The 14,206-nt window shown below is 37.1% G+C and overlaps 1 protein-coding gene across 5 annotated transcripts in view; it reads right to left on the bottom strand.

Moving 5' to 3' along the window:
• Positions 1–1,965: 1,965 nt before the first annotated feature.
• Positions 1,966–14,206, bottom strand: part of KCNN2 (potassium calcium-activated channel subfamily N member 2) — a 77,232-nt gene continuing 64,991 nt past the window's right edge. For all 5 annotated transcript variants that reach the window (XM_068666356.1, XM_068666358.1, XM_068666360.1 and 2 more), the window contains 3 exons: positions 13,285–13,412; positions 8,141–8,210; positions 1,966–6,194 (listed from right to left, as the gene is read on the bottom strand). In XM_068666356.1, coding sequence (XP_068522457.1) covers positions 5,907–6,194; positions 8,141–8,210; positions 13,285–13,412 — 486 coding nt within the window. In that variant the 3' untranslated portion in view covers positions 1,966–5,906. The remainder of the gene's footprint in view (positions 6,195–8,140; positions 8,211–13,284; positions 13,413–14,206) is intronic.

Raw genomic sequence — 14,206 nt, 5'->3', positions numbered from 1 at the left:
CATCAGGAGGGGGTTCTTCACAGAGAGAGTGGTTGCACACTGGAACGGGCTCCCCAGGGAAGTGGTCACTGCACTGAGCCTGTCTGAATTTAAGAAGAGATTGGACTGTGCACTTAGTCACATGGTCTGAACTTTTGGGTAGACCTGTGCGGTGTCAAGAGTTGGACTTGATGATCCTTAAGGGTCCCTTCCAACTCAGGATATTCTATGATTCTATGATTCTATGATTTGTCTAATGCCCACGACTTTCAGACCTGGAGTGAGGCTTCACTTAAATCTTCCTCAGATCTGCAGCCAAGCTCTGTAGCTGGTCAATGTATATACCTCAGTGTTTTTTTCTAAATTCATGACTATTCCTGGTGCCACATGACATTTGATCATTTAACTAGACTAGAGATGCTTTTCAGCTCCAAGACCTGTGTTGTTGTAACCACAGAGCCAAACACGCAGCTCCTCTTTAGACTTGGCATATTTGGAAACGCAGGTTTGGAAGCCAACAAGAGGTCAGAGTAAGCATCCTTTTAAAGCAGAACCTCATACTCTAACTAAAAGCTTGTTGTTTTCTTCATGTATAATTGAAAACTCTCTTGATTCTCCTAAATATTTGAAGATACTACTGGGTTTAAATGAATTTGAATTCGAGGAAAGTCAGCATAAAGCACTTTAGGCTTTACTTCTCCATCTGATTTGGTTACTTGCCACATTGGATTACAACAGGTACATGTTTGTAGCTTATGATTTTTCCTGCACTGCAGCTGTGTTGCATGCCCTACATATATTATGCAGAAAGGGTCCCCTGCAGGAGAAACTTCTTCATAGGAAAGCCTGGAAATTATTGACCTAGCCAAACTTTAACAGCATCTCTGATAAAGTGAAATATAGAGCAATATGGTCATGCCAGTTCTGGCAACTGAATGCATTTTAGTTTTCTGTAGGGCACATCTGCACACACGAGCCCAGACCATACCGCACCTGCTCCAGTCCTCTGCCGAGCTGCCTGGCTGCAAGCACTTCTTTGCAGGAAGCCAGGCAACTGCATTAGGCGTGGTACTGTGCTCAGCCGTAAGGCTTGAGCAGAATTGCATGAATTACCAACACTCTACCCTCCTCTTCCTTCTGCTCATCTTGCATTTCAGGCTGTTCCTGAGAGATGTGCTCCGTGCTGTGCTTGCTCACTATGGGGTTTCTGGATGAGGATTTGATATGCAGATGATGAGGCACTTGGGCAGGTCAGAGACATACCTGTGCACACCTGACCACAACATGTCTCCTAAGTATTTTATTTTTTTTTCCCACGTATGGAAGGGCAAAGACCCTTGTAGATATTTCCTAAATGTTTTGGAGGAAAAAGGCTAATTGATGATACAGCCCAGCATGCTGGCAGGCATAAGATCAGACTCATGAGTCCTGATGGCATGGATTGACAGATGTAGGCTAACTTTATTCTTATGCATATATAAAGTTCAACATACTCTCATTGAACTCTTGTTGACTCTTGTTGAGCCAACCATTTCTGTAAGGTCCACATCAGGATGGTGCTACTGTGTCAGTGCTCCTCTGGGCTCCAGCTGGCTTGCATGATGGCCAGAGTGCTGTGGGGTGGGAAATTTGTGTCTGCTTCTACTTGAGCACGGAGATACCCTGATGGAAGCAGGTTGCTAAAAGTGAGACACTACTGTGTTAGCTTTTTCCTGCACCCCACCTCCCCACCATCCCCTTACTTGGCTGCTTCTCACCACTTAGTAAATGTTTTGTGAGAAGTGGACTAAAAAGGCAAAAGGACTTTAAAGGCTTCCTTCAATGAAAAAAAAATGTATATATCTTTCAGCAACAAAAAGTTTGACAGATGGTGAGAACAGACTCACTAATCAGAAAACCTTCTCTCTGAAGATAAAACTTAGTGAGGATTTTTCACGAGTCTTAGGGGAAAAAAAGCTTTCAGACAATTAACATTTGTACTACTGATTAAGGTAATAGGTTTTATTCTGAATATGAGACACTCATATTTAAACCATTTATTATTTCATACGTAGATATGCTTTTAATGTGCATTGTATCAATGTCCATGTATGATCTGACATAGAAAGAGTCTTACAAACTGATCACCAGTAAAACAGTTTGCCTACCACCCATCTTTGACCTCTCATTATAACAGTGATTCAGACCCATTCTAGGAAACCATGGTTTTTGAACATCTCACGAGGAAAGGTATGGAGTTCCAGAAGGTGTTCAGGGATCCTAAGCTGGTTGCTTAACTTTTAGAGAAGTTCTTTCTGAATCAGATCCATCTTTACGGAGACATGGGAGGTAAAGAATGGCCGACTTGCACGGGTCTTTTCCAGGAAGATCTGCAGGCTTATAAAAGATAATGATTTAGAGAATTAAGAACTACAGAGGAATTTCCAAGTTATTTATGGTGTGAACATATTATTCTGATTTTGCAAAGACTTAAATGTAACTAAAACAAATACTACTTAAATCAATGTACTTACTTTTAAGCATGGTGAATGGGCCTACATGTGATCTTACATTCCAGTCTTTACAGCCAAGATATCTTTGCTAAGTGTCATTAAAAATGCCGCAGTTTGCAACATGACTCAAAAGTAACTGATAAATTAAATTAGTACCTGGAACAGTGAAAAGGACATGTTCAATCACAAGTGAAAGCTGAATTTTCCAATCAGTGAAGAGGGGTATGCATGAAGGTTTTCAACTGTAACATAGTAAATATGCTATATGCTCTGAGAGGGATTCCTTGTCATTTGTAAGTGATCTTTCAAATAAAAACCTAAGAAAAATCTATGTTCAACTACACAAGCAGTTTCAGAGATCAGTCATAGCGATACTTTTCCTTTTGGTTAGCTGATATGCTGAACATGGGGAAAGAGTTTGAGTTTTGGAAATAAAAAATCATTAATGGAATTTGTGGTACAAGACTCTAATAAGGAAAGATGAAAGGGAATCTTGTATTAGGAGTCAGAAAATTAAACCCATGTACTTTGTGCTCTCCCGAATGTAAGTCTGTGTATGTCTTGTCTTGGATTGGATTCAAATGGAGTACTTTAAGTGCTTTGCAAAACCAGGTATTAGAAGAAAAGACTCATCAGTACAAAAAATGCAGATAAAATATTTGTAGTGATCTTTAGAGAGAATTAAGAAACTGAATTGGAATATTTCACGGTGTCATCATTTGCTGTTTGCTTTAAAAACTAAGACAAAAGAAATCCAAAAGAATTTGGCAGACTGTTATAGAACCCAACTGATGGTGATAGTCGCATCACATCAGCCCTCCCTGCATAAAGCTACAGCAAGAAGTTAGTAGGTTTGCTTGGTTTGGTCTCCTGTGTTGTAATGGGTAACACAAGACTGAGAGGTCAAAGATGACAGTAGGTCTCTCACATCAGAATAAACCAGCTCAATACTTGCAGACAGATCTTAAGTCAAACTTAACTCTGAAAGATTGGCAAGAATTTTCAATATGGAACTACAGTTCTTTTAAAATCCCATTGTACAACCCAGAGGAGAAAAAGGGAAAAAAAGAATCTTAAAATATAAAAAAGATGTAGTAAGCAAGAAAAGAGCTAGTTCACACTGACAAGACAAAGGATGCATTTAAACTACAGCACACATATTTCACTTTCAATGACAGAAAAACATTCTTAAATTAAACACAAAAAATGGGAGAATGAGAAAAAGAAAAATATTCAAGGAAGAATTCTGCAACTTGACTACTAAATTCCAGTATTATTAATCACTACTTCTAATTCTACCAACAGGATGAAGAAGGTGGGCTCATGACCCTTCAAAATCTCACCCAGTTTAGGACTAGTAAAGTATTAGCACTATATAATATCCCCTTTTTTTTTTTTTTTTTTTTTTTTGTCCTTTGGTAACTGAGAGAGATGAACATCACAAAAACAGAAAAATCCCCAAAGCAGAACTGCAAATACTGCACATACAGCTTATTATTTCCAGTCACAAAATACCACAGTCTATAAGGAAGGCACTCTAAAGGTATGCAACTGTGCTGCTCATCCAGGGGGGAAATACTGCAAAGTCATCATCTTTCTCAAAGACATAAAAGTGCTGGAGAAACACGTGAGCTTTTTATAAACAAGCAATGCCACTGTATGTAACTTACATCTATCTATTATACTTTGTACCAAAAAAAAAAAAAAGGCAAACCACTTATTATAAATAGGCCCAAAGTGTCTGTTGTTTTTCAGATTCTGTACCTGGCTTGGGGAATTTCGGGAGCTTGGAGAGAACCGCTCCCCTGCCTTATCTAGCACCACGCTGCCCTGACTTTCTCTACTACTGTCCTCCCTGGCTATTGCTACTGACCAGAACTCACAAACTTCTGTAGATCAATCATCATTTCCCTACAACATGCACATCAGTTACATCTAGACAGATGTAGTACTCCTTGGAAACAGTTAGCCATACCTACTTGTTACACTTAGCTATTGTGTCACCTTTCACTGTAAATTAAGAGGGGAGGGTGCAGGGCTAGTGTATTTTATAAATATCAAATATGATAAAATATTTTATAAAGTCTTATAACTTCCTGCTTATAAATAGAAATCAAGAATGCAAGTTGCATGTGCTGAGCATTTAAGCTTACATAGGTTTGCTACTCTGGAATATAAACAAGAAGAAAAGTCAGCCAGAACTTTTTCACAAACATGTACACTATGCTTTGGTTTCTCAAGAAAGAAGACCTTATTATCTCTGCATGGAAGTAACATAGTACAGATACCCCACTCACATAACTCCGGTCTACAGCAGGTTTACTACAATTTTTTGGAAATATTGTTAAAAGTTTCTTGCTAAACTTGATGGCATAGCAGAAACCACAGGGATTATCTAAGCATAATGTATACAGGACGTTGTGCTGCCATCACACAAGCGTGTACACTCCAACTCTGTGTGTCAGTCATTCACTCCAGAAGCACTAAATACAAAAAAAAAAAAAAAGGAAGCAGAGAGAGTTAGGAACAACCCAATATTTCCAAAACCAAGTAGCACTAATGGGAGACTTCCAGCTTGAAAGTGATGCTTCTGTCTGGACATACTTACCTGGAGTAATTATGAGACTCCAAATAAATGAATAGGACCCTTCCTGTGCTTTTTGCACATCAGCAGCTTTACAAATAGTCAGTTTAAAAGATCTTTGCCATGGGCATGGCATAAATAACTTTATATACATATATATATATATGTATATGTATTATCTATGTGCGTGTGTACAAATGCGTGTTAAACAAAAGCCCTAAGAAGATCTTAAAAAACCCATAGCATACTTCTTAACTCATTTTCTAGGATAAACTATGTTTTTAAGTAATCCCTTCAGAAACTGAAGCTGTCAGTGACCTTTTAAAATGACTATATATTATTCAGCACACTGTTAGATGAACACTGATTTTTTTCCCCCTCCACTGCAAGCAAAGTTTAGTGAATTGGTTTTCATACTGAGGGATAATGATTAAGCTTCAATTTTCTTTCTTAAATGTTTACAGTTAGGCCTTTTGATTGTGAGCTTTTTAAAAAACTGTTAAAGTCCAAGTAACCAAGCAACTATGTGCAGAAATTAACCTTTTTATTATATTATATATTGTAGTAGTAAAGTTTGTTTGAAGTGCATGAATAAAAAGTTAGTGAAATTACAGGAGGAACAATCTAATATAGCAATAATAGGTGCATTCACTGTGCATCTGAGAGGAGGACGGGGGAAAAAAAAAAGAGTTTTCACTCATTTTGGCCTAAAACATTGTGTTCAGGTTTCCAGGATTCTGACATCAGAACCCAGATAACACTGGTTAGAACCATAGGGCTTTACAATAAAAGCTAAAATATTGACCATATGATGGCAAAAAGTCTTTATTTTGTGGTTAACTTATTCTCTTCTAGCTACTCTCTGATGAAGTTGGTGGTGCTGTGGATGAGGATCTCCTTCTTCTTGACAAAGATCGTGATCGTTCAGCACTGTAGGCAACATGCTTATCATAATTTTGTATCTGAGCCTCGAGGAAATCCCTCTGTTGCTGGCTGATTGTCTGGCTAATCAGTCCAGGTAGAGCTTGAATACTACCAATTAAAGTTTCCAGTTTAGTTTCCAGAGTAACAATTCTCTTCTCAAAATCTTCACTTCTTTCATTTAAGTCAGAAATCATGTCATACATGATGTTTTGAGTCTGAAAGTAGAAGGACGTAAACAAAGGTTTAGATAGATCTTAAAAAATATTGTAACATGCAGTAAAATCTACAAGGGCTTGCAAACACTTTTGTACTCCACAAGGAAAAAAAAAAAAGTAATAAAAAAAAGATATAGCCTTGTGAAATAATTTTACATATAAATTCAGAACAAGCTTTTTACTAACTCTGTTGAGCAGAAACATAACACATTTTGAGTAGCACTTTGAATACCAAGATCTAAACGAATTAGACAAAACAGCAGACCTTTTTTTTCAGAAGTTCTGGTGCTTAGAAATGCATCATGCCAAGAAACAGTTGTGTAAACCCTGAGAAGACTCATGTGCCACAGCAGGGATGCATTCTTGACTCTTCTGCATTTTCTCTCACTTTAAACACCTTTGTACTTTTAAGCAGAACACAGATTTTGTTCCTTTGCTTCCTCCTTAAACTAACCAGGTTTCCTTGAACTGGCTGTAACAAAAGTAGTTGGGTGGGCTGTTTTTGAACTGCAGGACAAGGAATAAAAGCTGAATTGTACACTCCTCTGCTTCTGTGCTCCCCTGTCCATTTGCCCACTGCAAAACCACATTTGGTTACAGAAAGCATATAGTGACAATTTTAAATGCCATACAGGTCAATAAAAATGTAATCTGAAACATGTTTGTTCACATGAACTGTCACTTTTTTGCCACTTCCATTAGTTTTTCTTGCCATTGAGGCCAGAAAATGGTTAAAAATGACTGACTTTCTCCTTCTTCTAGGACTTCAGATTAGACTAAACTAAAGTTAAAATTGGATGTAATTCAGTAGACAAACTGGCTGAAGTTTATAAACCATTCAAAGGGAATGAAAATTGAAAGGTTGACTGCCTGAAGTATGAAGCATTTCACTATCAGGTGAATGTTGACAACGCATTTCTCTGCCTGATATTTCAAGATGCCAGCATATTACTTGAAGGCAAACTATTCTACATTAAATAGCATGTGAAAATTACTTATTTACTGCTAGAAACCATAGAGTGAAATGTATTTCAGCAAGTGAGGCTGTCAGGTGGTTCTCTAAAGCAAAAGGCAAAGGAACACTGAAGAATTTAATCTTTGCCTTGATGATGTACTTTAAATTGAGGCAGGCTTTGAGATGCCTGAAAGGGGTGTACAAGAAACCCTTAGGTAAAAGCAATGGACACTTCTAATATAGCTTCAAATTAAGATCCTTAAATGTATTGAGGTCTAATGTGAAACCTGGAATGCTCTCAGCTCAACCCTGATATTCTCTAGTAATTATATACATATTAAAAAAAAAAAAAAAAAGAAGCCAGCAACAATAGACAAGCAGTTTGCAATTTATCTTGAAGGGCTGAAGAAAGATTAATGAACCCTTACTCTTACAATTTATCAGCAAAGTAGGCAGCTATTGTTCATTATAAAAATGTGATCAAATGCAGACCTACACCAACTTATCCAATGTCTCTGCTTCATATGAAAATAGGAACAGAAAACCAGAACCTTCAATTTTGGCCTGCATACTATGATTCCTCACAGCAAACACACTGTCACTGGACAGGTAACCCCTTAACTACACAGCATTACACTACTACAGCCTAGCCATAGTTCAGGACTTACCATGATCACTGCAGTCACCTCATCCATCAGGTGACTCTTCACATTATCAGCAGTCAGGATCACCCTCTTGATTGTGAAATCCTTCTCAAATATGAACCCCCACCCCCAAAAAACAAATGGTGCATTCAAACTTTGGTCAGTCATAAACAAGATGTTTCACTTAATGAGTGTCAACCTAAAACAGATGCGTATTTCCTTTTTCTGTAAATAAAAGCAAAACCAAAATACAAAACTTGTCAACAATACCTGCACATACAGTGCATATTTTCACTTCCAAATTCTTCCATTTTGAAACATTAAAACAAGAAAAATTGCCTACTAACCTTTGCCAGGTCCACCAATGTGTTGGCTTGATCATTCAGTTTCCTTTGTTCCATTTTTACACTTCTTAATCTAAAAAGTGGAATCTTAAGTCAGATTTGTGTGTTTGTGTAGTCATGCAAGGATTTCTAAAAAGCATGCATAAAATTTACAAGAACAAATAACTGCATGGACAATGCCTTGAGTACTTTGTGTAAATTCAGAATTGGTCATGTGCCTGCTACAATGAGAAGCATGCTTCTTCAACACCGCAAAAAAGGAAAGAGCAAGGAAATGTGATGTCCTTGAGAATACTATTTGCCATGGTTAAAATTGAATTCAAAAAGGGAGATAACAATTTATCCAGACTACATGAAAGAAAGCCAAAACATTCCTCAAAGCCTCAGTATCGTGACAAGTAGACATAGGAAGAAACATAGAACAATTGTTTTTTGTCATTAATGCTGTAGTAATCAAGAATCTTCCCATGTCTACATGACTAGATACAGGTATTAGCCCTGTTCTGTCGGAAATGGATTGGGTTAGCAGGTGTTTGAACCTGATGGAGATACAGTGATAAGTGAGTTTCTTATTGCTTTAAACACAACTTCCATCTGACCAGCAGCTAAATAAACAATGTACTTGCCAATACACTTCATTTTCTTACATAATTTGTGAATCTGAATATGCTTACATTTTAAATGTATATTAGATATACCTTTTCAATGCACTATTTAAACGAGAGAATTGAGAAACTATACAAGAAGTATGTATTTTTCTCTGATGCCTACCTATCTGCATTGTTATTAATTAGTTATACACAATCTTGGAACATGATCTTTCTTATGGGTTCTTTGAATCAAAGTAAATATTTAGTAAAGTAAGGGTTTGTAGATGTGATTTTCACAAATAGGCATTTTATTATTTGAGTGCTTTGTTAAACATTTCCCAACAGAGGATTACTTGAACTTTTAGCGACTTTTCTGCTGGATGTTTGAAGCAAGACACAGTCTTTTTCAAAATCAGCACATCAATTTATAAGAGACTTGGTAAGTCTACTAGTATGCCATAGGCCAGCCAAGCGAACTATTTGGTTAGCTGTCAAATCAAAGTAAGTTTGGCAGTATTTTGTGGCACATGGGTTGCCAGTGTGTACTCTGCCTATTTCTCAATTATTATGTTATTTAGAAAATTTTGTGTATCTTATAAAACAAACATGATTTCACAAAGGCATATAAACCTGTTCTTGTATAAACAAAAAGTAAACTCTAGCAGTGGCACAAAAGAACCCCATGTCAATGCCAGTCTTTGTAGTAGAGCCACAGCAGTTCAGAAGGACTTACTCTTTTTCACTTCTGTAAGCCTCAAAGTGCTCCAAACAACAATGTGGAAAATCATTTTGGTTCCTCTGTATTTTGAATGTAGGGGATGAAATTCTGACCCCCTTTAAGTTAATGACAAAACTGCTAATGGCTTCATTGGGATCAGGATTATTTCCCTAAACTCTTGGGAGCAAACAACTCTCTTCATTTCCAGCAGCTTGATGCTTCCAAGATAGCTACAAATTATTTTAATCCAGAGGCAGAATTGAGGGAATTGGGGAAGGAATCCTACGCAGACGTGCTTATTTTTCCAAAGGAATCTGGGGAAAAGGGCTACAAATGACCTCTTAAATGATAAGAAACAGATGAAGCAATATAAATATATACATATATATATTTTTTTTTTTAATGGAAGTTTTCTTCAAGATACACCAGAATTGGGAAGTTTGTGTCCAAATCTTTGGTTACTAAGCATTTCTTTTATTATCCAGGCTAACCTCCATGAGAAAGTTATGAAGATTGAAATATCTTTTTTAGCACATGGAAATAACTCCGACAAGGTAGAAACCAACTGTTTGCATAAAGTTGACATTCCAGCATCTTGTTACTGGAATGCGATACGCTCTTCTTCCCCTGGAGGCCTCCTTTAGAGCACAACATAAATACAGATTGTAGGAATGTTGCTTTCAGAGTCTGTGAGTGGGAGCAATGCTAAAGCAAAAATATGGAAGCACTTCCAAAGTATGGAGCTGTATCATCATAGTCTCAGTAACTAATACTCAGGTAAGTTTGTAATGACTTGACTGGAGAATGACAATCCTGGTGTTTTGGTAAACATCTCTCAGACAATTTGCAGAACATGTTTTTTCCACTTTTCTTCAGATTCCTTGACACACCTGTTTTCCAGTGAATATGTCCACTTAAAAATTTTGAGCAAATCATTGACAATGTAGCAAAACACGTACCAACTGACACCAGTGTGATAGATGTTAGTCTGTAAAAACGTATACCTAGGTAATGGCAAGTCTTTAGCTGCAGCAGCCAGATTTAAAGAAAACTGATGGACTTTTGTTCTTAAGTTCACGAAGAGAAAATATGAAACACCTTGATTTTATAAACTTCACTTATCACAGCAAAAGATCATGATTCTGGATCGCGTTTCCATGGTAGCAATCAGACCACCGAAGTTCACAAATAAAGACTCTATTTTTTGCATGCAGACAGTGGTAAACTCTGCAAATTTAGAAAGGAAGGGCTCATACAACTTACTTCCGAGCTCTATTTTCATTTTGTTGAAATAAAAAGACAAAACAAAAGAAAACAAACTGTAAAATATACTAAAACAACCAAATGAGCACAGTGGGCTCGATTCAGCAGGTGGGAAGTCCTAGTTGCCTCTGCTTCCAACCAGTAACTGCCTCAGGTGGAGTCTAAATCCACCTGCTGTCATGATGAAGTACTTTCAGTACCTTGAAACCTTCCCATTAACTATCATCTGTACATTTTCTTATTCATAGAATTCATAAAGTCTTTTTAATGATATTGTTTAGAGTGGTGATTTCACCTTCACCTTGTTTAGTATGCATGAGAAGCAAAAATGATCCAGACCAGCGGAAGGCAGCACAGTCATGGATAATCATGTTTTAGGGCTGTGACTGTGAGTTTGAGACTGTTAACATGATCTGCTCTCGTTTGTTGTATAAAACTGAAGCTTCACTTCTTTTATTCCCGTCTCCAGCCAAATGACTGAAAAGGTGAAGGAGGAGGACTAAAAAAAAAAATCCTAAGAATCCAGAAAAATGGAAGAGAGCCATATACCACCATGAGTCCCTTGGTCCCTTGAGAAAAGTTTGGATGCAAAGAGAGAGAAAATAAATCACACCCAGCTACTCTGCTGCAGCTGGAAGAAAGCAAACTGCTGGAGCAATGTTTCCATCCGTGGGACATTCTTCTGAATACTGAGAAAAATATCCAAATTTTTGTTCTTAAAGACAAGGTTTTGGAATGGGATGCGAGTGCTAAAGAACATTAGGAAATATATTATTAACACAGCTATTCAAAGTTTTGCTGGCACAGCTAGGAAAAAACTTACTGTTACCTTCTCCACCCCACCTGAATAATGAATTTTTAAGGCAGGTGCAGAACAATAGTTTACACCCTGTGAAGTTCTTCTGAACTTGAATGATATATGAAGCTGCAGATCGAGCCTGCTGTGCTTTTTAGATTTGTCTTTAAATACATGTGCACACACACAAGACACACACACAAACAATAAATAGGAAAGGTAAAATGTTAAGGAATAAGTTTTTCAATAAGGCATTCAAGTCTGGCAAAGGATGCAAAGGACACACCATTCTCTACCCCAGGACCCTCTCCCACCCCTCCCTGCTTCCCAATCCTTTAAGCTAAGCAGGATGACTATACTGCACAAATATACTTTTTTATCCTTGGGGAAAACGCCTCAACTTCTGCAGTCCTTTCATTACCTCAAGTATGTCTGTAACAGCACAGTAACATTTAACATGGCAAGTCTGCTAAATATGATATGGTAATCAAGGCTTACAGAATACTTCATACCTTCAAAGCTTAGCTACCTATTCTTTTAAAACACAATTACAAAACAGAGAAGCAATGACTGTTAGCCTAAATTTACTAATAGGAAATAAGATAACCTGGCTTTTCCTTTTTCTTCACCATGCAAGATGAGACATAGGAGTCCTTTTAATGAACGTACGTGGGTCAGATGGATGCTTCCTTCACTTCTCCTCACAGGCTGGCTCACACACAGACTCACACAGATGTTATCAAAATATCAGTATAAAATGAACCTTGATTAATTTATCTACATTTCCTCAAGTATCTCTGGAAAACCCTTTTCATAGGCCAGACAAATGGCAGCCTGAGGCTGGATGGGGCATCAAACAGAACAAATAGTGGCATGAGTCCTAACCATCCCTTATGATGGGTCTGTGGTTCTTGGTGACAAAAGTCTCTTTTTTTTTCTTCTGTGTAGTCCAAGGAAAAGGAACTGAATCACCATGAAATTCTTCAGGGTTTTATGTGCTTTATGACAAATATGTATTAGGAGTTTCAGATGAATACTGGAATTACCATAATTCAGTTTAGTCCTACTAAACCGTTCACAGTTCTCAGGTTTTCTTCAACTGTTTTGGAGTTCAGCAGAGGGAAAGAAGTCATCTGAATTATGGCAGAGGTGTTCAAGGGTCATAAAATGTCTGTTGGTGTATTTTCTCATTTTCTCTATGTCAGGGGTAGTAGCTGATTGACCAACACTTGCTTTTATCCACTGAGGAAATGGCAACAAATTACTGTTGAGCTGTAAAAATGAAGCTTGATGCATACTCTTTTTTAATTAAATGCTACATACACACTCATAGCCTCTCTTTTATCACATCATTCTGATCTGAAATTATCAAAATAACTACTACAATTTTTTTCTTTTTTTTGCTTTTCTTCTATATACTGCAGCTTGCTTGTATCTTACCACCTGTAAGCAAATACATAACAACAAAGGACATTCTCTGTGGCAAAGGACAAAGAAGAAGTCATAGCTATTTCAAGAAGCATGAAAAACTCCTATAAAACCTATAAACAATTCTGATTTAAACTGTGTTGGGCATACCTTCAGCATACCTTCTTTTGTAAACAGATAGCACAGTAAAACCTTATTTTTGTCTTACTCAGAGAAAAAAATCAAACTCAAGAGCAATATTCTGTTAAAAGGGAGAAGGGGAGAGTGTAAGATAGAAGCTAACAGAAAGAGAGAAAAGAAGTGAAAAAGAGAGAACACCTGGAGAGGAAAAACAAAGCAAAATAGTACTTACTGATGAATAGCTTGCAAGAATTTGCGTTGATGTTTCCTTACTTTCGCATGGTCTATCTTTTTAACCAGCTTTGTGTTTTTATAAATTAACCATGTTTCCCTGAGTACATTGGCCGCTGCATTTTTCACCTGTTTAATAAAACAAAAACACCAGGCTGACCAAAAAAGCAGTATGTCATGTTTTATCATTTCTAGCATAAACTCTTTCTAAAACACTTAAGACCCTGCCAAACTGTGGGAAATGACTACATCAGGAAGCTGTAGCAGTGACAGCAGAAAACGGAAGCTGGACTAAGGGAACTAAGTACTGAGCAATTTCTGTCTTATTTACAAATATGATACCAGCTATCTTTGCATCTGAGAATTACTTGTCCTTCTTTAAAAAGAATTAGCATCATCCAGTGTTTATGGCAATATAAATTACAGTGAGGAAATATTAATGAATTACTTGCATGGTAATTAGCTAAACTATTTTATAAGACCATAAAGTTTCTCCCCTTCTTGTTCTATCACTATCACCTCTTATTTCTCTTTGCAGTTTACCACCATTTAAAAATTCCAGAGCTGTTTGGAGCTAGCTGGAATTTTTGTTGTTTGTTTACACTTTTCATTCTTGTTATTTTCTTAACATTCTCAGAAGAGATGAAAAAAATTATTGTCAATTAATGTGACTTTTGTTTTCTTTCCTAAGTGCTTTGATATTTTTTTTTTAAATGAGGTTTTCCATACAATGTTAAAGGTAGGAGTACCTACAGTTCCTTCCTAGGCCCTCCAATATTTTCAGGAATGATTGAAAACAACTGACAAAGAATTTCAATGCAGTGTTTATTAACAGAATTGCTAGGTTACTTGCAAAGGCAACTTGTTCTGGATGCTGATCTTTGTTTTCTCTCTCCCCAGCTGTATATCGTGCCTGTCACTGC

Source organism: Anas acuta, chromosome Z (genome assembly GCF_963932015.1).
Source record: "Anas acuta chromosome Z, bAnaAcu1.1, whole genome shotgun sequence".
NCBI lineage: Eukaryota > Metazoa > Chordata > Aves > Anseriformes > Anatidae > Anas > Anas acuta.
Note: the sequence above shows the minus strand (reverse complement) of the source record. Positions and strands in the feature narration are given on the sequence as shown.